The 22,677-nt window shown below is 41.4% G+C and overlaps 1 protein-coding gene across 1 annotated transcript in view; it reads right to left on the bottom strand.

Moving 5' to 3' along the window:
- Positions 1-20,321, bottom strand: part of KL (klotho) — a 45,536-nt gene extending 25,215 nt beyond the window's left edge. Inside the window, exon 1 of the mRNA XM_050331320.1 lies at positions 19,512-20,321. Coding sequence (XP_050187277.1) covers positions 19,512-20,321 — 810 coding nt within the window. The remainder of the gene's footprint in view (positions 1-19,511) is intronic.
- Between the last annotated feature and the right edge of the window lie 2,356 nt (positions 20,322-22,677).

Raw genomic sequence — 22,677 nt, 5'->3', positions numbered from 1 at the left:
ATATCATGGGTATCTCATCCATTTTGTTCACAAGAGAAGTCACTTCAAAGAGGCTAGAACATGAAAAAGGTGTGCTACTCACTAAATGGCTTCAGAATGTATTTCTGGATGAATGTGCTGGTAGACAGCTTTTCCCACTTTGAGTTTCTCTGTGAGAAAAAAACAGCCACTGGACAGCAACAGTAAAGGAACTGGAAGAAGTGTCCAACAGTAGAGGGTACCAATGAGTAATACACAGACATTTGGTTCTACATAGTTGGCACTGGAATTATAAATTTAATCAACATATATGCAACCAATATATTAGAAGCTGTTGCAGATCACAGACCACAGCAGCCCCAAGTGAATGAGGATCAAACAAATCTAGTGACAGCCATGAGGTTAGCAACATTGTTTAATGATTCAAAAAACTTCAGGCTCTCAGACAACTGCATCTAACGAGACTTTGGTGTTTGTGCATGTGGTAAAGCTGAGCATCATTACGCAAGGTCAAAACAAAATGAGTGGAGCAGAACTCTGTGCTATAACATAGGCAAATACAATCCAGAATGAAAGGGACTTGCTTGAGGTGATTGCTACAAGATTCTTTTTTCAAACAAAACATTCGGATTGTTCATGCCTAAATCTAGTTCAGATACTGACACAATAGTCTGACTTTACTCTGCTGTAAGCTTGGCTATTAAGTTTAACCATTCTGAGTTTAGAACTGTGCATCAAGGACAAGAGGCTATGGAATAGGATGGAAAGGTCAAGCCAGCCCTCTAGATGGATGCAAAAAGCAGCTCATCATGATAAGCAAAGTAAATGTGAAGGTGTTTTCAGTCTTTGGAGGACAACTGTTTAGATTACAATTTGACCAGATACGAATATGGAATTCTTCCTTCTTTTTCTAATCAGTCTGCAACTGTTTATGTCAGATCCAGCTGTTTGCATGCACACCCTATATAAAGCAACCACTACAAACTACCTCACTATGTATAACTTGCCTGAAAAGTTCTCACTCATGCACATGTAATAGAACTGACTGAAGTGTGGGATTTCAATTATAAACCTTTAAAAGGAATTCTCAAGTTTCAAAAATCACTGAAACTGTAAAGTAAATTGACTTTAATCTAGTAACTTTTGGAGTAGCTATTGTGTGGCAGTTACAGATAATAAAGCATTCAACTGTAATATCTGAAGTCTAGTTGGTTGTAAAACAAGCCACAAAAGCAATTATTACAGTGTGCTGCAATAGCAAACAAATTACTCACAAACAATAGCAATAAAGAAGGCAGGGTGTCACTTTTGATGGGAATCCCTCTTGTGTGGTTCCCTTCAGCTTCAGGAATTTTGAATTTGGTTATACATCCTGTAGTTGTAATCCTACTTACATTTTTATTCTTCATAATTTGCAAAAAGTAGAAGAGGATTAAGTGTTGAGCAAATTAAGGAAAAGCTACACCCTCGAAGAACAAAATTTGAACTACCCTTGCATCTATACATGTTATTATGAGGCCATATGAGGCAAGAAAGAGCTAATAGCTCCAAGAAGAACCACTGTTTGGTCCTGAAACATAGAAACCATAGGAAGATTCACAGCATTGCTGGATTCAGGAATAATAGCTCACAGTTTGCAGACTACTGAGAAAAGGGATTATAGCCCAGTAAATACATTATTGCTATTGCTAGTACCAAGCCATGGGCTTTATGTGAACTTTATTTTGATTTAGCAGTCATGACTTACTGGTATCTGCTTTGGGTGACCATGAGTCTGTTTTAGCTGTAAACTGCTGAGCGATCAGGAGAAGAGGGAACTATTGCATGACTTGTTGAGTGCTTTCCTCCCTTTTGCATAAAGCCGGCTCTGTGGTGGCACAGTTCTAATCCAAATGGTATCACAGGCCTAATTCTAGTCAACTGAATCCCCACGCTAAGGCCAGCTCAGATCTGAGAGAGATCCTGCCTAACCAGGACCTGCTACTGACAAAAGCGTATGGGTCACCTGGGATCTCTGTCAAACTTGTGAGCCAGTGCAAACGTCATGGGAATTCCACAACACAAATGGCAGAAGACATCTGTCTTCCAGCAACTAGAAAGCCTTTGGCTTCTGGACTGGCAATTGGAGGAAAGGCAGGATACTCTAAGGTTTATAAATGGCACACGCTTGTCAGTGTGTGCAACTTTTTTAGCCCTAGTGGCTTTTAAAGAGGTAGCCTTTTGAGTACATGAAGTTAAGAGTGTGAGAAGGATATATACTCTGGAACATTACATAAGATTGAATCAAAATTATGCAAAGATTTGGGGAAACCAAGAGGACATATGCTAGACTTTTTCACTCCAGAAGTTTTACATCAGCAACAATCCCTGAAAGGCTGACATGGTGAATCAGAGGACTATGCAGATGGAGAGGGCAAGCAGAACAGAATGACTCATAACCCAGTGGTCTTGATGCCTCAGCTGTCTGCCCACCTTTGCAACAGCACAGTGAACCATAAAGCCAACTAAGAAGTTTCAATTGATACAGTGGTTATTACTAGCTATAATTCTTCCTTAATGGTATTGCTTCCACTAAGCTAGGCTATGAAAGGAAGATCTGGGAAACTGTAGGAGGAATTCAAGCTGGTTACTCAGCAAAGGCACATCTCGTCAGTGAGGATACAGTCACTGGGGGAGGCAGACTTTAGTCAGACATACTTATTTTGAGGAATCACTACACTCCTCAGCAGCCAACAAGAAGAGAAAGTGTAGTTTTTCAAATCAGAACTCAGAAGAGGAAAGAGAAATTCCAGTGCAGGGAAAGATGAGGGAAAAATGATTCATTGAGGGAAGAGAAATTCTCGGGGTACCACACTTTTAAAGATTCAAGAAAGAGATTAACAACTTCAGTCAGGAGATGGAGGGACAAAATGGGGCATCCAATTTTACAATGGAAACAAATTTTGAATCTTTGCAATTCTTCAGGGGCAAGGATGATTTATGTGTATTTATCTGGTCTCTTCTAAAATCTTTTGACTATGCTGCAGTCACAGATTAAACTGGATTCAAATTATACTTTCTTTGATTTGGGAAATACATTTAGAACCTCATCCAAAGCATGCTGAAACCACGAAAATACACTTTTGAGGTATGAATAAGTCCCTTTATGTCTGTTACTAAATGCATGTTTAATGGTAGATATAAAATTGCTTTACTACAGAGATGAGTATTAACTCCAAAGTGTATACATGAAAAGTTTTCCTGCTTTATTCTTGTAGCCTGCAAGCAGAATGAAGTTGGACTCTTGTAGAAAACTGTAAAAAAAACAAAAAGCTTTTAAAATTAAATATCTTTATATTACATCTTTATATTATATATCTATATCTTTATCTATATCTTTAAATTCTTATTTTATAAATTCTATCTTCATATTTTTAATTATCTGTAGAAATTAAGCAGCGTTTCACCTCTTTGTAGACAAAGAATCCCACTAGTTTGTCTGACATAATATTGAATAAATGTTTTAATGTAGCTGCTAAGAAGGTAAACGTTAATAGTTGATATAAAAATACCAGCTACCACTGTTTCCTTTTTGAAAGTATATACCATATTTTAATATGAAACAATATAGGATAGGGGGTTACTATATCAATGTATTGCAATCTCAGCCTTAGCAATGAAGAAAAACAATCACAGTAAAAGAACTAAAGCTGGTTTTATCCAGTCCTTAGAGAAATAACAAGAAAAACTTAAAAAAAAAAAAATCCAAAGAAAAGTAAACACAAATGCTAACTAGTTACTCTTCTTTCAGAAATTCCTGTTTCAGCTTCTGTGCTCTCACCACCATAGTACTAGACACTTTCTAACCAGAATTAACATCATATTACCAGACTTAGGTAGTCATAAATATTGTGTCAGCTAGACAGACTTTAAATGTACTTAGCACAGTCAAGTTTAGTCTTTACTCTAGCAGTGTAATGCACACTTCTGGAGGCCTAGGATGGGATTTTTTTTTTTTTAAAGAACAACTTAACATGCTTCAGGCTTCTTTAACCAGCTCTTTGCCAGTGCACTGTTCACGTTCCCTTTTGGAGAGAAAACAGCTGTCTCTTGAAGAAGGGACAGTAACTTTGATACTGGGCTTTCTTTACCTAAGAAACCTACAAAAGATTATTTTCCCTTTGGCTAACACTGCAGTAGAATGCAATCTTAAAAAAAAAAAAAAACCAGTGTCTAAGTTGAAGGAACTGGCACAAGTTATCTTTTGTTTACTATATCAAAGTGTAATACTAAACTTCAAATTGCTCTAGAACAAAGTATAAAGCCAGTGATGTCAAGACACTTGCATGTGCATAGAGTGGACTATGAATACAAAAAAATAAGTGCCCGTATATCCCCTCTTTTCTTTTCTTACTGAATCCAGATGACTAAACACATATTTTTTTCCCCTTGGCCATTTTAAATACAGATACAAAAATAAAAGGATAAATTAAAATCTTAACACATCAGTTAACTCACAACTTCAGGTAGATTTTTTAAGCAGTTTCTTTGGGCCTGGCATTTACTTCTGTATAACCACGTCTTTGGAAATTCCACCAGCACGCCATGATATACTATCAAATATACTATCAAAGTAGAATAATATTTTCAATTGTTTAAAGAAAAGGGATTCTGGGAGAAATCCCAGTCTTAACATCAAAATGTACTAGAACAACAGAAATGCAAGGTCATATTTTTCTTGTGACAGCATAATTCATCCTCCTTTGTCCAGCTATATATATGCCAGAAAGTAGCACTGCTCTGTTTCACAGTTACCATGAGGGCAGGTATGTTAGCAGTTGTCAGTTGTCAGGAGGCCACGTACAGTTATGGTAATTAGGTCAATATCTAAGTGAGGCAGATGCCTACCAATTAAAGATTGTCCGTTTTAAAGAAAGGCAGTTGGAAGTAAAGGGTTTGAAGAGATGCCTTGTTTCTAAGTAACTGACAAAGATACAGGTATAGCAGAAACTTTCAACATGTTTCCATGAATAAATCCATAAAAACAGTCTCACAACCACAGAGGTTTTTGTAAACTAGCTCAGTGTTCGTTACAGTCCCGCTCCCAGACAACAAGATTGATTAGAGACATCTCAGGCTTAAATACAAGAGGAAAGGAAGAGCAATAAATCCAGTGGCTGATTTTTTTTTCAAATACTGTCCTAATTTTTAGACCAGTACAAGCTCATGTAAGCAGCCAAATGGCTTACATATATCCTGGATTTGTTAGACAAAAAAGGAAATTAAATGTACTGCTGTGCCTAGTATAATTATAATACGTAGCTGGTTAATTTCCATACATAGTACCTACATCTACTTTAGCAAACAGTAGAGCTGAGGACTCAATATCTACAATAACCCATGTACCAGAAGACGATTAGAACCTGGGTTACACTAGGAGTGCTCCTGCAGAGCAGCTTCTAGGTTACCTTCATCCAAAACCAACCCAGCAGAGTACTCCAAAACTATTTCAGGCTACAAACCATAGTACAGCAATTTACATTTTTTCTCAAAATCAAACAGGAAAACCATCTTTGACTTTGAGGGATTCTACATAGTGCAGCAAGAGCTGGACAGCCACTTTTCCTAGAGAGAAAGTTTTTTATTAGCCACAGCTATGCCAAGACAGCCTTCAACGAGTATGTAGTACAAAGAATATTAAAAAATGGATCTAAGACAGGATACATTAAATCAGGAAGACACTTTGGATATTAAAAAATTCAGAGATCACACAGTTTACATGGAATCACGGTTCAACCAGTGATGTTAGAGAAAGCAGAGAAGTGGGCAGTCCAGTGATTAACTAGTTGCCCGAACACCAATGAAAAGCAAATTAATGGCCTGGACTAGGGTGTGAAGGGCTTGAAGAGTTAGGTGTTTTTGCTGAGGCAAACAGACAAAGGCAAGGAGGGAGGAAGAAAGGCAGGAAGGAAGGACTGGAGGAAGTAGAAGAGATTGCATCGCATTAACTGAACTTTTCCCTGAACACGCTCTTATACATGAACACTCCTAAAGAAGATACTCTGCATGAGACACATACTCGAGTTTGTACTGTCTTACTGGGAGGAAAAGTAATCTCTGTAAAAATTAGCACTTGGAAAAAAAGTGAGGCTCCATCCATAGCAATCAAAACCCACATTTCTCATATCACTTGATCTAGTTATAGACAATAAGTATGTCCTCTCCTAGTGTTCTTGCTCAGGTAAATAAGCCATGTTCTAGCAAGGTAATTCCTCATCTCTGCTGGAAACATCACCTGATACAGACTAGAAACAAATGTCTTTGTCACAGCTGGGTTATATTGGCATCTGACGGTCATGCTGTGATCAGCAAGTTCTCTTCTTATGAAAAATATTTTGAGTCTTTCTGTTCATCTGTTTATTATCTTGATTATCCTTTGCACTGGCACTGTTTCCTCAGTTTAGCTAATGCTCTAAATAGTACAATCCGAGCCTGTGCCAAGGCATGGGAGTTAAAATACATTAAGAAGTTCAGCTGTGAACTGCCCTTGAGCCTGATGCTTCTACTTTCACTGCAGCTTACTGTGACATTTACTTTAGCAATGTTCTAGCTACTGCTGAAAACTCTCTTCCTCCTTGCCACCATTTCAAGAGTTCTACTAAAAATACAGATTGATTACATTTATCACATTTTCTTTTTCTAGATAATCAGTTATCCCAGAAAGCTATCAGATGGGTCTGGCTCAACTTTGATAGTGTAAATCCACAGTGTTTTCTGTTCACTGCAGCTGTAGTTATTTATATTTATTTAACCCTCATCCCCATTAACCTTTCCTGTCTATGAATCCCAGCGCTCAATGTGATCACCTTTCTTGACTTTTTTGGCAAAAAGTATTTTGGAAGTGCATTTTTTTAGCTCTACCTTTTTTCCCCACCTGATGGCTGTATGTTTTTCCTTATGCTACTTCTCCATAGGTGACTGGAGGATATCTGTGTTTTGTTCTAAAATAATGAGGATTTTCATTTTCAAGACTGAATGCACATTTTAAATTTTTTGCTCATCATAGCCAGTAAATACCTATTGTATTACTTAAATTGAAATGAGGTTCAATAACTTCCCTGGAGAAAATAATGGGGCCCTAAAGGAAAGAGGTAATTTTTGTTTCTAGACAGAGGTAGACTGTGACAAATGCCATGGTTTGCATCTGCATATCAGTTCCAACTAGTGGGAAAAAGACTGTGTTAAAATTTTTAACCTCGGAGGGGATTTCATGTTTTAAACTGTATTTTCCAAGGACTGCTCTCTTTACATTTTTGAAAAGAAAAAAACCAACAAAACATTAAGTGTTTTCAACATACTGCAGCAGTCATGGTGGGTCAGCAGTAGTTGACTGGCAAAAGGGAATGAAGAGCCACAGGATGTGGCTACTCAACATCCATGATATCTGACATGGGACATGGCCATTTGCTTGCTCTGGTTTTACAGGACCATTGCAGCTGCTACTGACCAGCCTTGCAGGGGGGAACCTCAGCTGCTTTCCTGTGTCAGAAGACTCAGCTCACCACCCAGAAAAACCAGTGGAGAACATGAGACACAGGTCTTCCCCACAGACACGCATAAGGTACTACAAGCCTGAAGTAAGGGAGATTTAGGCAAAATTTGCATATGATCTAGACCCTCTGTCAGAGCCCACTATCTGAGAAGTCACAGGAACACAAAGCATCTGTCATCTATTCCACCTTTTCAGACTCTCATTAGGCTAAAAGTCTGTCTACAAAAAGTCTGGGTTTGAGTTTGTCACCACAGGTTTGTCTATAACCCCACAGACAGAAATGGGGCAATTATTGTATTTTTTGGTCATAGGATGAGAGATACCATGCTCACTACTCTTCACAACTTGTAAAAGGATCCTAAGATGGCAAACTGAAATGTAGATGTCTCTGGTTAACATGTCCTAAAATTAGCTCAAGTGTGACTGCTCTCCTCTGTGTTCATTTCCACAGTCTGTAAGGGAGATGGCTGCACTGTGATGAAGCATCTGCCTAGCAAAGCACATGCACTGCATTCCTTCATCTTCACCCAGCCATCACCAGCTCTCATGCACCACTGCTGTATGACCCTGGCACCCAACACTTTAAATTACAATGGTCTACACCAAAGGATTCCAGGCAGCCAAGGACAGCTTAGTCCATGTCTTGACTCACTAGTTGTGGTGCAGAGCCAAAGTACACACAGCTCCACCCCTGGTCAGCCCAGTGGACAGCTGGCTCAGAGCTGGAGAACAAGTTCTAGCTGCTCTTCCCTCTGGGATCACTAGGAATGCTGCCAAACCACTTTAAGAGAAATATCTTTACTCTAAACTGCATTTTATAATGGTTATTGGAAAGCCAGCTATTGCAAGGCCAAGCAGATGCCAAACTGTGTCTCAGAGCTGATGCAAACACTGCCTGGAAGACAGCATGATGATGATACTTCTAAACTCTGGGGCAGGAGTAATTTTCCATGCTACAGCCTCACTCAAAGTAGCACAATGCCCTACTCCTGTCAGCTGTAACTCGGGGTGGAAATGAACCCCAGGTACTTTAACATTGTTTTTTCAGCTGTCGGGTATCATTTGCTATTGATAATCTTTGCAGACTGAAGACTGCCCAGTTGTCCCCACAAATTATTTCCATGCTGTACACGAAGGTGAATGGGAGGACTCTGCAGGCTGTAACCTCCATCCAGCTCTCCTATTAGCACCATGAAGAGGAGCTCAAGAGCTGGGGCCAACTGACACCAAAACCAACCATTCTGTATGGGCCATGTCCACCCTTGGTTAGGCATACTGCTTTTATTGCATGCTCTCCTGTGTCCTCAGTCTGGATGAGACAAGCTGATAAAAAAAATTACTTGCGCATCTCACAGACTACTCTTCAGTTAAACCATCCATTTCACAGTCAACCAAACAAAGACCATTTTTTCATCTACAACAGGTATTTTTCTGTATCCAAACTACCATGTTATGCTACAGGTGCAACAATCTACCTTTTTTCCAGCATTTACATTAGCAGTGTCATTCCACCAGTACAGAACTGCAGTGGTTTCACTGGCCACACTCCAGAATGGCACCTACTCTCTATCTGTCTCCTAGACATACCCTAACCTTTGAAGATTTTGAGACATAAAACTGAGACTCTGGGCTGCTGCTTCCCAAACCTATGCTCAGTTACTGTACAAACCAGTAGTGAATTATTCAGTGGTGGGATCGATAACAAATCTTACCAGAAACATAAAGTGGGGACTGAGAAGGTACTTTTTCTGACTCTCATAGGAGAATAACAGTAGAATATAAGAATCACTGCAACAGGTGAGGTGGTCCAATCCATCTCATTACCACTGAAGCAGTTCCAGAATAAGGTGCTTCAGAGAAAAATCTTCAGCTGCTTGCACCAGTCACTCAAAAATCTGGAATTACTTTACTACATAACAAAAAACTGAGCCTGTCTGGCAGCTTGTCATTGCTACTGTTTCTATCTTATGTCCAATGTCAGTGCTTGTGCCACAGCAAGACTCACCCTCTGACAGTCAACAGTTTATTCTGGTAAATTACCTATTTGACATACCAATTAACTCCCTTGTCTCTCTGTACCTCCTGGTATAATTTTTTTCCCCTAGATACTTCATATATTTCACTCATAGATTTCTATATGTCCTCGGGTCTAGAAAATGCTAATACCCCACAAGTCTTTCCAGACCCTCCAGGTCCTTTCCCACACTGGGAACACGCTGCTCCAACATATGTTTGACCCTTTCCTATTTCTCTTTGTCTTTATAATTCAGTGTTCCATACTCACTTCATTCCTAAATAAATATTCCCCAGAAGCACTCACACAAAGTGAACAATCCCTCGCCCAAACAAGGAAAGAAGACATACTAATCATCCAGTCTTAGCTACCTGCAATATTGTAACTTTTAGCCCTAATAATAGCTAGTATATGCCCCCTCCTGGAGAACAGAAGGCTCCAGAGAGACATTTTAACCCCTTCCAGTGCCTAAAGGGGGCCGACAGGAAAGCTGGAGAGGGACTTTTCACAAGGGCGTGTAGAGATTGGACAAGGGGGAATGGCTTTAAACTGAAAGGTTTAGATCAGATATTTGGAAGAAATTCTTCACTATGAAGGTGGTGAGGCACTGGACAAGGTTGCCCAGAGAAACTGTTGATGCCCCATTCCTCAAAGTGTTCAAGGTCAGGCTGGACAGAGTTTTGAGCAACCTGATGTAGTGGAAGTTGTCCCACATGTAGAAGCCTAGAAGATAAGCTGTGGACTCTCCGACTTTTGTCATTCCCTTCTGACCATGAGCATCTATGAATTTTGAGTGTTCCCTTCCCCTCAAGGGTGGGATGCCACATCAAGGCAGTGGGGTTGGAACTAAATGATCTTTTAGGTCCCTTCCAACACAAACCCCCTATGATTCTGTGATTCTGTGTTTGTGGCAAATCCCAAGATATTTAACACACGAAAAAACCCACCAAATGTTCCAGATGTCATAGTGAGCCACAGGAATAAACCAAGAAAAATCAAAGATATTATCACAATCCCAAACCCTTGCAACAGAAGGCAAATTATTTAGGTAAAATGTCTTAATTATCCTGGGAGCCTGGCCATGGCATGAAGGAAAGGAAAAAAAAAGAGGCCTAACAAGAAACATCACTGTTCCTTAATAATTTAAATTCTTTCCTGACCACCAGTCAAGAGCCCACAAAACCAGATCCCACAGGCTGGCACCAGTATGGTATTCATACCTACACTCATCCCTCTGGTTTCTACAAACCTATTCCAAATTACCAGTAACATGGGAAACATTACTCTCCAGAAGAGTCCAGCTTGGGTAAAGTGGGACTGGTGTGGTTAAGGGTTCTTGCCTTCCATGACTTAGCATTACAATGCTCTCTCTATAACCATTTCACCACCAACCCATTTTGAAGAGGCCTCTATTTCATTACCCTAAACTGGGCTGTGGGAAAACGCTGTTTCTGAGCTGCCCTGTGCCACAGTTTGCTGGTTCTAATATTCAGAATCAGAATGACTGTGCCAATTTGATGCTGCTGTTATTAGAATTTTTCCCTTTCAAGAAACTGTCTCCTTCAAGTACCACTTTTCTTTTTACCAGAAATAGGAAACAGGAGCAGGATAAATGACTGAATAATTACAGTTTCACAGAAAAGTGGCACAAGCAGCCCAGCTACAAACACAAGACACGGAGTAACTGCTACAGTGCAAGAATTCTGTCCTGACAGCTCTGTTTTATTTCTTTCATCAAAGAAGAAAAAGCATCAATCTGCAGCTTCAATAAGTCAGTCATATTGCAGCAGGTTACACAGCAATTTCACAAGGGTAAACTGACCCAATTTGAGGCACTGGGCACTCATCCAATGAAAGAATACAGAAGGTAGAGTGTGAAATGACTGACTGACTCTCTATAACAAAATGAAATTTTTCAGTATCACATTAAAATGGAAAACCAAGACTTTTCACAGCAAAATTACTGATTTCTATTTCCCCTAGTTCTCAACTTTTTCTGGAAAACTGAAGTCTCTCAAATATTTTAGTTTCAATGAATCAGCAAATTCCAGTTTCAAAGGGTTTAGATCTTTCTGACTTTCTCTAATTACATTATATTACTTTGTGAATTCAGGAGGTATTAGAAGATTAGAAAAAGCTAGCTGATACAACAGAGGGGTATGAAGAAAAAAGGTGGGGTTTTTTCCTACCAAGCATATAATTAAGATGCAAAATTGCAGCTGAATCATATTCCCACAGTTCCATTCTCTTCCCTGCATGATATATCCCAATATTCTCTTCTCATTCAAAACAAGAGGCATGTTCATGGTTGGGACGGGAAGTAGGATAATAAACAGAGTTCAAGAGCTCCTTCAGTGTATTTCCAAGGTCTTACACTTTGTGCTCAGAAATGCTGCTTGAATATGGGAATGCACATTTTCTTCAAGACAAGAGGAATACATCTGTTCAACTTGTTAATTTACTTAAGTTCTTGAAAGTGACAGGGTTCCCCAAAAAGCTATAGGAAAAATCAATTCTCACTTATTTTCCTTAGGCTCCTTTTAGAAACCCAGACTTAATGTAGCATCCCTCTTTGGTTTTGCAGACTGCTCACTGGGTTCCCCACTCCCAGTACTGGTGTCAGTGTGGGGACAGCAAGTGGACATCATAACAATGCAGACTCCCTGAATTAGGCCCCATACTTGTGAATCATGGTCTGTGATTTCCTTAAATCACAAGTCAGCTTCCTCAAAAAAATTCACATGACATTTATTAAAAAAAAAAAAAACAAACTAGGAATGACTCATCCAAAGGGAGTCCAGGCTGTCTCATTTCACATCAAAGTTTAATTTTCAATGCTTAATATACACACAAAAATACAGTATTGTCCCACAGATCCAGCTCCTGCATTCCCACTTATTGCCAGGCACCCCCACATCTCACCAGATCCTCATGCATTGTCTGTTTTCCTAATACTCCTCTTTCCTATCCCCCTATGTTTTGTTACGAGTCTTTCTGGCCGGGGTTTTGCCTGCTGATGGCACACGTAACTGGTGACGGACATTCTGTTCTCTCTGCAGCATCGTTTGTACCCAAGTTAACACTGCACTATGACAGGAAAAGAAATGAAGAATTAAAGAAGTACTACAAAAAGTGTGTCATCACTGTACAGTGAGCGGTCAGTTGAACGGTTTTTTCAAACATGAGGTCGGAATTTTTGCATTGAATTTTAAACAAAATGTTATTACTTTCAAAATAAAAGATTAAAACGTTAAAAAAAAATTTAAAACAAATCACTCAGCCTGACATTGCAATATAGTCACAACCTACTTTCTCAAAAGAAAAGACATGCTGCATAATTCTACCATTTCCATACATATTTGAGCTAAGGAACCATAATTAGAATAATTAATCAATAACTATGTTCCACAGTTCCATGCCTGCAGCAAAAAATTATTTTATTTCTTAAAATGTTGAAAGTTAAACAAACAAATTGAGTAAACATTGCCCTCAGCTCTGAAAAACAAGTGATACAGTGGAGCTACTACATATTCAAGAGAACAAGAAAAAATCTGACTGAAAAAAGGCATTGGAAAATCACTGTGAACTCCTACCAGAACGTGTGACCAACAGCTATAAGTCTATCCCCTTTCCCCACCCGACCATTTGATGTCTTCTCTAGAAGCAAGATCAAAACAAACAGAGGCTACTGTCTTCCCAACTGTAAAGCAAATAGCTTGTAAAATATAATCCCAGGGATACCAACATATTCTAGCCTTTAGTAAGGGCATTAACTGATTACTTACAAGAGGATTCCCAAGTTGACTTCTGGAGTCAAAAAATTGCAAGGCATTTCTATAGTATAATCTCTCCTGGCCAATTTTAAACTATTCAGCTGTCTTTAGAGGTGTGCTAAGCTGACTAAAACAAAAGTCAAATCTCAGCTGTCAATGTGAGACCTCAAATGCAAGTAATACAATTATCATGTGCAGACTGAAGTCACAACCCCCTGGAAATGCGCATGGCTCCCCTTGCTGAAGAACATGTCACAGGGTGTCTTGCAGCACTCCCCAGTTTTTCAGCCTCCCAGGCTATCCAGATCCTGATATGTGCAAAAGCCCCTGTGCTTTCTTCATGCAGATGTCACAGTGACCCAGCTGTCTGTGGTTCCAGTCCCTTGGATCCTACACCAGCTGTTGTAAACAGCATCTGTAAAGATTTCAGTAACTGGGAGAATTTAGAATATGGGTTGGTTTGTTTTTAGGGGCATGCTTTTGGGGGCTTTTTTTCAGAATCAAAACAAAGCTAAACGTTAAACTTTTGCAGTTCTCCATAACACAGAACACTCTCTCTTCTCAAATTAAACACATAAAAATGAAGCAATACAAATGTGCTTCAACGTGGCCAAATCCAGAGGTTCTTAAAATGCTTTTTCTTACTCCAGTATGTCAAAGGACCTTCCCTGACAAATCTCCAGGGAGACATATCAAAAACTTAACAGGTCAGGCTTTTTATGAGTGTGTTGCACTATCAGATTTGACTTGAAGCTAACACAGTAAGCCAGAAGTTGTCATTACTGATAACCTAAACAAGCTGTTTACTGTTTAATATATTGGATTTCATTTCTTTCACTGAACTGTGTTTCCAGAATTAAGTCATGCCATGTATCATTCTGTTATGAATTTGCAAGCAAAGAGGAAGAATACACGTTTACCGGTACTGTCATGTCCACTGCCACCAAAAACATCATGTCTCTTTTCTCAAACTGCTCTAACTGCCTGAAAAGATTTTTGTTCCTACCATTAATACTGAAAGGCCATTACAGCAGCTCTTTCCTGCAAAGCTATCCATGACTTCTAAAAGTCAGTCTAATTGTATTGATAAAGAACTTTTATCTTTGTGTGTGTGTGCGCATATGGTCTTTCAACTCTGAATTTTTATCCAGTCATATTTATGTCCAGGAGTATTTACAAAGTGCATCAGTGTGAATCTAACTCCTTCCCTTCCTTGGTATCATTCATCTCCTACTCATCCCATATTACTGAAGGCTCCAGTCCCTTACCATGACCAACATCACTTTCTTCTTATGGGCTTCATTATTCTTCTTTCTTGACAACTCACCTCTTTCTGCTTACACATTCTCTCTCAGGTGAAGTAATTCATCTCCTCCTCCAGCAGCTAGTCTCTTCTTTCACAGTCATGTTCTATGAGTCACTTTCTCCATCAGAGATCTGTCCAGTCTTCATTTCAATAATTTCCTAAACATCCTGAGATGTTATCTACAACCCTATTCTTCTGTTCCATTCTTCTGATTTCATCTAGTATCAGCATTCACAGTTTTACCTGTGACAGTTTTCTATATGCTTTGACAGGCAAATATGCAAGCATAAGTAGTTTTATTTGATATTAAAACCAGAAATACACATCCTGTAATTGCTACAACCTGTCCTAGGATCATAGATTCACAGAATGGCTTGGGTTGGAAGGGACCTTAAAGATCATCTAGTTCCAACCCTCCTGCCATGGGCAGGGACACCTTCCACTGAGACCAGGTTGCTCAGAGCATAGAAACAAGGTGAAATGGAAACTGGAGAAGTTTGTCATAAAAAGGAATGCACAGTAACACGAGTTCTATCACACACTTTACTTTGGACTCCTCAAAACTACAACAAATACGGGATATCTTCTGCTTGAGGAAAAAGGCTGAAGGGGAGAATCAAGAATATCTCACACTTTATAAGGCTCTATTAATGCACAATGAAACAGTATCAAGGAGCAGACAGCTTCACATTCGTACCCAGTAAGACTTTATCAGATGTGATTTTTATGTCGCCAATGTATATATTTCCTATAATCTCTAAAAGGTTTTTCAAGTTGTAGAACCCCTACACTTGAGGAAGGTCCACTCTTGAACTCTTCCTCTTACACTTGATTCTCCTTGCAGTCCTGATATTTCTATATTTCTATAACTAAAAATCAAAGTACACTGTAAAGATAAGAAACTGCTTTTTTTTGTTACAGTGCAATATTGGAAAACAACAAGGAGAAAACAGTAAGGAGAAAGTTACTAATACTATCTTTGGAGCTAATTTCATAATGTGTTTAACACATTTTAAAATTAAAAACAATTCAATGGTTTTTCTTTTGATGATTAGAGCTTGAAAAAGGTTCACCATAGCTTTTAATATAATTTATGAACATAGTATAACCTTTGGTAGCTACTGGCACAGAAAACTGCAGGATCAGATGTGAACTTGCACTATGGCTTCACTGTGCTTCTTTGTCATCTCTGACATTCGAAAGATACCTGATTCGAATAAATTATGATTAGTATAATAACTACTGTAAATATATACTACCCAACTGATACTCAAAACCAGAGCACAACCAATTTCTTCTTTGAATTAGGTCTTAAGAAAGAAAGAATAGAAAAAAATACTATTACTTAGAATTATTCCTCCTTTTTCCTAAAAATTCTATATGTGTTCCCAACTATTTGTTACTTTCAGGAAAATCCCAAACCACTTGCACTGAGTGAAAATTTGAAGGCTGCCTGAATTTTGAAAGAAACGATACCCACCAAGAAAAGACCACTCTCCTATGCTGAAATTACTGATACTTTATTAGGTTTAGCACTGAAGGTCAACAAAAGAGTACTTACCTTTTGTTTTGGAAAGAGTTTTAGAATAGAAATAAGTCTGTTGCCATGTGACTGGTTTCCAGGCAGCAGTTCCACTCACTTCTTCAGGGAAACGACATGTTCTTCTGTTTCTGCAAATGCTGTTTATATTGAGTAAATCCAAGTATGTTCAACTCAGGCAACATACTGTGAACCATTAATAAAAAAAAACGCATTTGCAAAAACCAGAACATAATACACTGACCTCTCTCAACTCCTGCCTGGAGAAAGAGATGCATCATATACATGACAGATTGCTGGCATTACGTTTTCTGGCTGTTGCCTCAAGAAAATGCCAACTTTTATGAAATATACTTGATCCATTCCATTTATTTTGTGAATAAACATGTATAACTTCCTCCACTTCTTACCACATATGAAGGGCTTAGACATCAAAAGTGACGTTTCAGTGGAAATACTATAAGAGGGTGACATTTTCACTGAATACTGATCAACATCCCTCAATAACACACCAGGGATGCACTAATAAAATCTTTTTTCTTATGAGATTTTTACACTATTTTTACTTGCTCCTGTTTATTTAAAAGTGTCTCTTACTCTTTCCATTTAGCATCTATTATGATTCACTTAGGGAAGCTCAGAAAAATTAAAGGTAATTAAAAAATTCAGTACAATATGATGAATCCATTCAAGCTAAAATCGAATATCATTACTTAGACCAAACTTTTCATCAGCCCTGAACTGAACAACCCAAATTGAATCAAAGTCTTATTTGATTATTTCTTCAGATAATAAATAAGTCGCTCAGAAAGACAGAGCCCAAAATCCACATTTATATCTGTCGAATTTTAAAGAACTTAAAGGAAATTATTTTGCCTTTTAGTCTAATTAACATCCAGGAAAATAAATTAGTAGGCATCAGCTTTCACTAGCTTTAGCTTTCCACTTCTGTGAGTCTTTGGTTTGAATACATGCTGAGAGAAGACACTCAAAACTGCATCTTGTAAATAAGGGGAAAAAAGTCAGAAAACATGCATATTAAGATGTAGTCTGCTAATTTGCTAAGAATCAAACATTTATGACAACATATTTTATCTTTAAAAACCCAAATATGTTCTGCAAGCTCAGTTTCCCTAGAAAAAAATAAAATACAAGACTGACACAAAGAAGGAAAAAAAGGATTAAGAAGAAACCTGGAACCAGACACTTTTGGTAATGTAAGACAAAAGCTGCAAAAGGTTGGGCAACTGAAAGGGGATTTTCTTTATGTGGGATGATACAACCACATCTTTTCTGGTGGGTCTATTAGGACTGTATCTTCCAGCAACACCATCTGGTGCTGCACACATCCTGCAGCTTATGTGATAAAGCAGTACTACCGTACATCCTGCTGACCCAAATCAAGGCTGTGCACACTCCTGAGAACTGACCAAACTCACCTACAAAACCATATGCAACCCACAGACACACACCGAAGAACATCATTCAGGTTGCAGTCAATCACTCAAGAACTATGTAAGACAAGAATTTCACTTGTGCGTGGAAATGTAATTCATTCTTTACCTTGTATGGTAGAACTTAATCTTTCCTTACACAATTACATACACGTTATCTATGGATATCAGGCTGTGAAGAAACCGCACTATGTAGCTTCCTCCTTCATTGCTTCCACAAGTTGAAAGGTTTAATATCAATAAGCTATGGAGATATTAAGAACGAAAAGGTGGCTTTCAGGGTTAAAGCTGTTCTCTTCTCTCTGCTGAAGAGTTAGGCTCTACCTCTGCCTCTGCAGAGGACTCCTGCCCAGAGGAGTCAAGAGATGAAAGCATCTCTGCATATACTGCATGTCCCTGATCTTCTCTGTAGGTGAGCTGAGATGTGGGGATCTGACTTGTAGAAGAGCTGGAACTATAACATAACTCACCAATATGCTAAAAAGGTGACATGCCAGGAGAACAAGGGCACTAACAACCAGTGAACACTTTGGGTCTTAGTTACAACTGTGTTTCAGTTCCTCATTCATGAAACATGGAAAACCCCCCCCTTCCAGTATCATGCCACCTTGCACTGTGCATAAAAAGAAATGTGCACTCCTGTGAAAATCCTGACGGACAATCACCAGAACAAAACTAACAGTAAAGTTCTGTCCCTAAACCAAGTATTAGTAGACTTTCCTGGTTTAATTATACTTTTTATATGGTGTAGGCAAGTCTGTGCCTCAGTTTCTCATCTGTTCAGTAGAAAAGCACCTTCTTTCTCAAAGCTTTAGCAAGAACAAGTCCCTGCTTGAGATTATGAGGGACTCTGATACTACAATGATGCTGGATATACTCAAGAAGGAAACACGGTCATGTGCACAGCATGGTAACTAAATGAAGAGCTTAAAGTTTTCAGGACCAGGAATTTTATCTGAAATTTTACTCACATTTTCCCCATCTACATTTTTCCTTTTACTTATGTGTAGCACTAAAGAAAGTAATGCAGGGAAGTGGCAAAAAGCCAAATAAGGCATGTGTTGTTTTCTTGGTGTTCATGTCTAATATACAATACTCATTAGGATACAATTCCTGCCAGTAAGTGTACCTTGAGCTGATGGACATTAGCGGAGTTTGTGAATGTGTATTAAGGTACAATAGCTCATGCCTTAAGGGTCACACCATTCCAGTTATCCTGAAACCTTTCTCCTGTCATTGGAAGGATTTGTGCACAGTTAATTCTTTCTGAGAATTCACAATGGTTTCTCCCAGCAAATACTACAAACACTAATAAAACTCAAATATAGCAAACTATTTGTGCCACTTACTAGACTAATTGGGGAACTGAATGTCTCTTTTCTCAAAAAGCGTTCACACTCAAAAAACCCCCACACTTTGTCAAGAAAACCTCTCTAAAACATTTCAGCCACATCTAACATACATCTCCATTAAGTCAGTAAGATTTTTTCATCAAATACATGAATCCCCTATACAGTCTTATTTATTAAGCATTTCCAACTTAGCAAGCTAGCGCTGGACTGGCGCAGCCCAGTGCATCCCCTCTCCCACCCACAACGGCAATCGAACTGCTGGGGTCAGGATTGAACATTTCTGCAAAATACACAGAGTGCTTTAACTCTGCACCTTTCCACCAACTCGAAATAATCACAGCTACAAAGTTCCTGCCTCCCGCCTCTGGGTTTGGCCATCCTTTGCCCATAGATCTGCTGCCCGTACTCTGTCGGGTGCACTGATTTGTCTTCCAAGCCAGTGGTCAACCAGGGAACAGGTCTGCCAACGGGGCGGACGAAGGGCGGCCTCCGCAGCCTCCCCCTTGGCACGGCCTGGGGGCCAAGGAGCTGCCAGGGCCCCTTCCCGCCAGCCGCCGTTTACCTGGAGCAGGTGGTGGGCCGCCAGGTATCCCAGGCGCGGGCCTCCCTGCACGCCGGGCGGCAGCCGCCCCGTGCCGTAGCCGTGCCAGGCCACCACGTAGGGGTTGTCCATGGTCAGCCAGTAGCGCACCTGCCCGCCGAAGTGCCGGAAACACAGCTCGGCGTAGTCGTGGAAGAGCTGGGGCAGGACGGGGCTGGCCCAGCCGCCGAAGGCGTCCTGCAGGGCCTGCGGCAGGTCCCAGTGGTACAGGGTGACGACGGGCTCGACGCCCACCTCCCGCAGGCGGAGCAGCAGCCGCCGGTAGTGCTCCAGCCCGGCGGGGTTGGCGGGCGCCGTCCCGTTGGGCAGCAGCCGGGACCAGGACAGGGAGAAGCGGTAGTGGGAGACCCCCAGGCGCCGCAGCCCCTCGACGTCGCGGAAGAGGTTGTTGTAGCTGTCGCTGGCCACGTCGCCGCCCACGGGCCCCGGCGGGGCGGCCCCCGGCGGCGTGGCCGGGCGGTGGGCGAAGGCGTCCCAGACGGAGGCGCCCTTGCCGCCCTGGCGCCAGCCGCCCTCCGTCTGGTAGGCGGCGCTGCCCGCGCCCCACAGGAAGCCGTCGGGGAAGGTGTCGTGGAGGAAAAGCTGGTCCTGCGGGTAGGGCAGCCGGGCGAAGCGGGACCAGGTCCTCGCTCCCTGCCCCGGCGCCCCCCGCCCCGGCCGCCCCAGCAGCAGCAGCAGCAGCAGCACGGGCAGCAGCGGCGCGGCGAGGGCCATGCTCCCGGCGGGGCTCCGCGACGGTAGCGCCCGCCTCCCAGCTCCCCGCCGCCCCATTTTATCTCACCTCGCCCCCCCTATCCCCCACGCCCCGGTGGGCACGGCCATTAATAATTACCTCGGAGCTGCCGCCTGCATCCTTCCTGGCCGGTTCCATCGGGGAGAGCTGCCGCCGGGCAGGAGACAGGGTGTGAGACGGGGCGGGCGGGAAGGAACAGGGAAGTGGGGTGTGGGATCCTCGGGGAGAGGTGGACCCTCTGTTCCCCTCGGGTTCGCCTGTGTGTTACCCCCAGGGCCCCCTAGGGTGAGGATTCCCGTCCGCGGGCGGCAGGCGCAGCCCCGCAGACCTCCGTCTGCCCCGCCGGGCGCCCGCACCTCGATGCGGCTCCGACAACCCCTCGGAAGAGGGACCCTCGCCGCTACCCTGCACCCTTTCCCCGAAATGGCTTTTCTGAGGAGCCCGCGGAAAGACTCGACGGCCGAATCCGTCTTCTCTGAGGGGCTGAGAGTAGCCCCGTCCCGTCCGCCGGTGCAGTGTCGGGGAGTCTGGGGTCCCTGCGCCGGGCCGAAGGAGGAAGCGATTCGCGGGGCTGGGGGAGAAAGGCGAGGAAATAAAACGGATTTTCCCTTCACTCAGTATTTCAGTCGTGCTTCCTTGGTAAGACACGTCGCACCTGCGATCTCTCATGTAACAGTAGTTGCAGAGAAACTCGTTGTCCAAGGACATCATACACTCACTCCTCCCCGCCCCCTCCCCGGGAATTCATGGGCTGTCACCTCCCAGTAACAACACTGTTTTTCCTAGGAGCAGGAGCTTGGTGTATTTGGTTGCTTACTGCACACAAAATAAGTTCCCATTAGAAATGCCTCACGGATCTGTGCGGGGAGGAAACAGATTGAGCTAAGTTTGATTGCTGGGTTACGCTTCTTAAGTTACAATTGAGCAGGCGTGATGCGTGGACTGCTCTTTAAAGGATGCTCTCTAACTGCCACAAAACAATCAAGACTGCGAAGCAAGAAATAGCCCCACACGTTGCAAAACCTGGTATTCAGTTGTGTGAACTCAACGTGTTTTGGGACATCTAAGAATAGACCATCTACTAGACAGGCTGTTAGGGTCAGGGAGGTGTTCCCAGGAGATAAAGCTGTTGTTTAACTACAGATCAAGGCATTTAGATAATTTCATTTTATTTTTAGAAAATAAATGCCCTCGGAGGAAAATTACAGGTAATTGCTAATAATGAGTCGGTGGGTTTAAACACGAATTGTGATCTGACAAAAGTTTCTTCTAGTGCACGGAATGGGCTCTCACTCCTCTCAAGTGCAGGCAGGGCATTTGCCATGCCTGTTTCTAGAACTTCTGTCTTTTCTGCACATATTCAGATCAGTTTTGGGGATTGATTTTTGCTGTTTTTAAAAAAGAGACCAAAGAAGAAGCAGGCAGAATTAATTACCATTGTTGGTAATTAATTAATTGCTCTGTTAGAGGGATGGAGGTCTGATGGAGCTCTAGGGGACCATCAATGCCCCTTCCCTAAGGAAGTTTGTGGGGTGGGAACAGGGGGAAGCAGGCCCTGAACCAAGGCTGGTCATTGTCTGCCAAGAGTGAGTTTGGGATACAGTCTGACAAGGTGCTGAAATTCCATTACAGGCAACAGGAAAAGGTGTTTAGCATCACCTGCTAGTTACTTCCAGAAGCTGGACGTTAGTTGTTACATGCACAGGGGCATTGCTGCAGTTGTCCCTGTGCAAGGAGAGAAGAGTCAGGTCCTGTTCATCTACAGACCTGATTTCAGGGAAAGTGTAATGCTTTCACTGGATCTCTGCCAAAGTACCTTAGAAATTGGGATATGGAGGCATGTCTCAGAAATACCACAGCCTAAAATAGGGTATTAGTGATGCTAAATCCATTGATAACATTTAAGGAAAAGTAACACCTTGGGTCTCTGGGGACAAAAGATTTTGAGATACAACTTGAGTCTCTTTTCATATGCTAATTATTAACTAAAACCTACATCAATCCTATTTGTACTTGGGCAGCCCCAATAAGTAGGCACTTAGTTGAATCTCCTTCATTAGGAGCTCATTTTTTCCAGAGCCTGTCAGCAGTCAAAAGAAAGAAATAGCCTCATGGTGTTACTCTAAGTCAGTCTAGCCAAGATGTTTGCCAGCTTCTGGAAAAGGCTACCTTCTTCAAAAACTGTCCAGGAAGCCTACAGTGACTGTGCTTCTGATGCAAGGAGACCATTTTTGAGGGACAAAATCTGACCATAAGTTCCTGGCACAATGCTGTCACTTCACCTGCATGTCTGTTGGATGAAAACTTTTTTTAGTTTATTTGAGGGTTTATTTAGTGCAAATGACAGAAAATGTGCAATGTGGCTTCCAATTGCTTGTGTTTCTTTCTTACAAA

The sequence above is a fragment of the Myiozetetes cayanensis genome, unplaced genomic scaffold, assembly GCF_022539395.1.
Source record: "Myiozetetes cayanensis isolate MyiCay16 unplaced genomic scaffold, myiCay2020 scf5-8, whole genome shotgun sequence".
Taxonomy (NCBI): Eukaryota; Metazoa; Chordata; class Aves; order Passeriformes; family Tyrannidae; genus Myiozetetes; species Myiozetetes cayanensis.
This window is presented reverse-complemented; position numbering and strand designations above follow the sequence as displayed.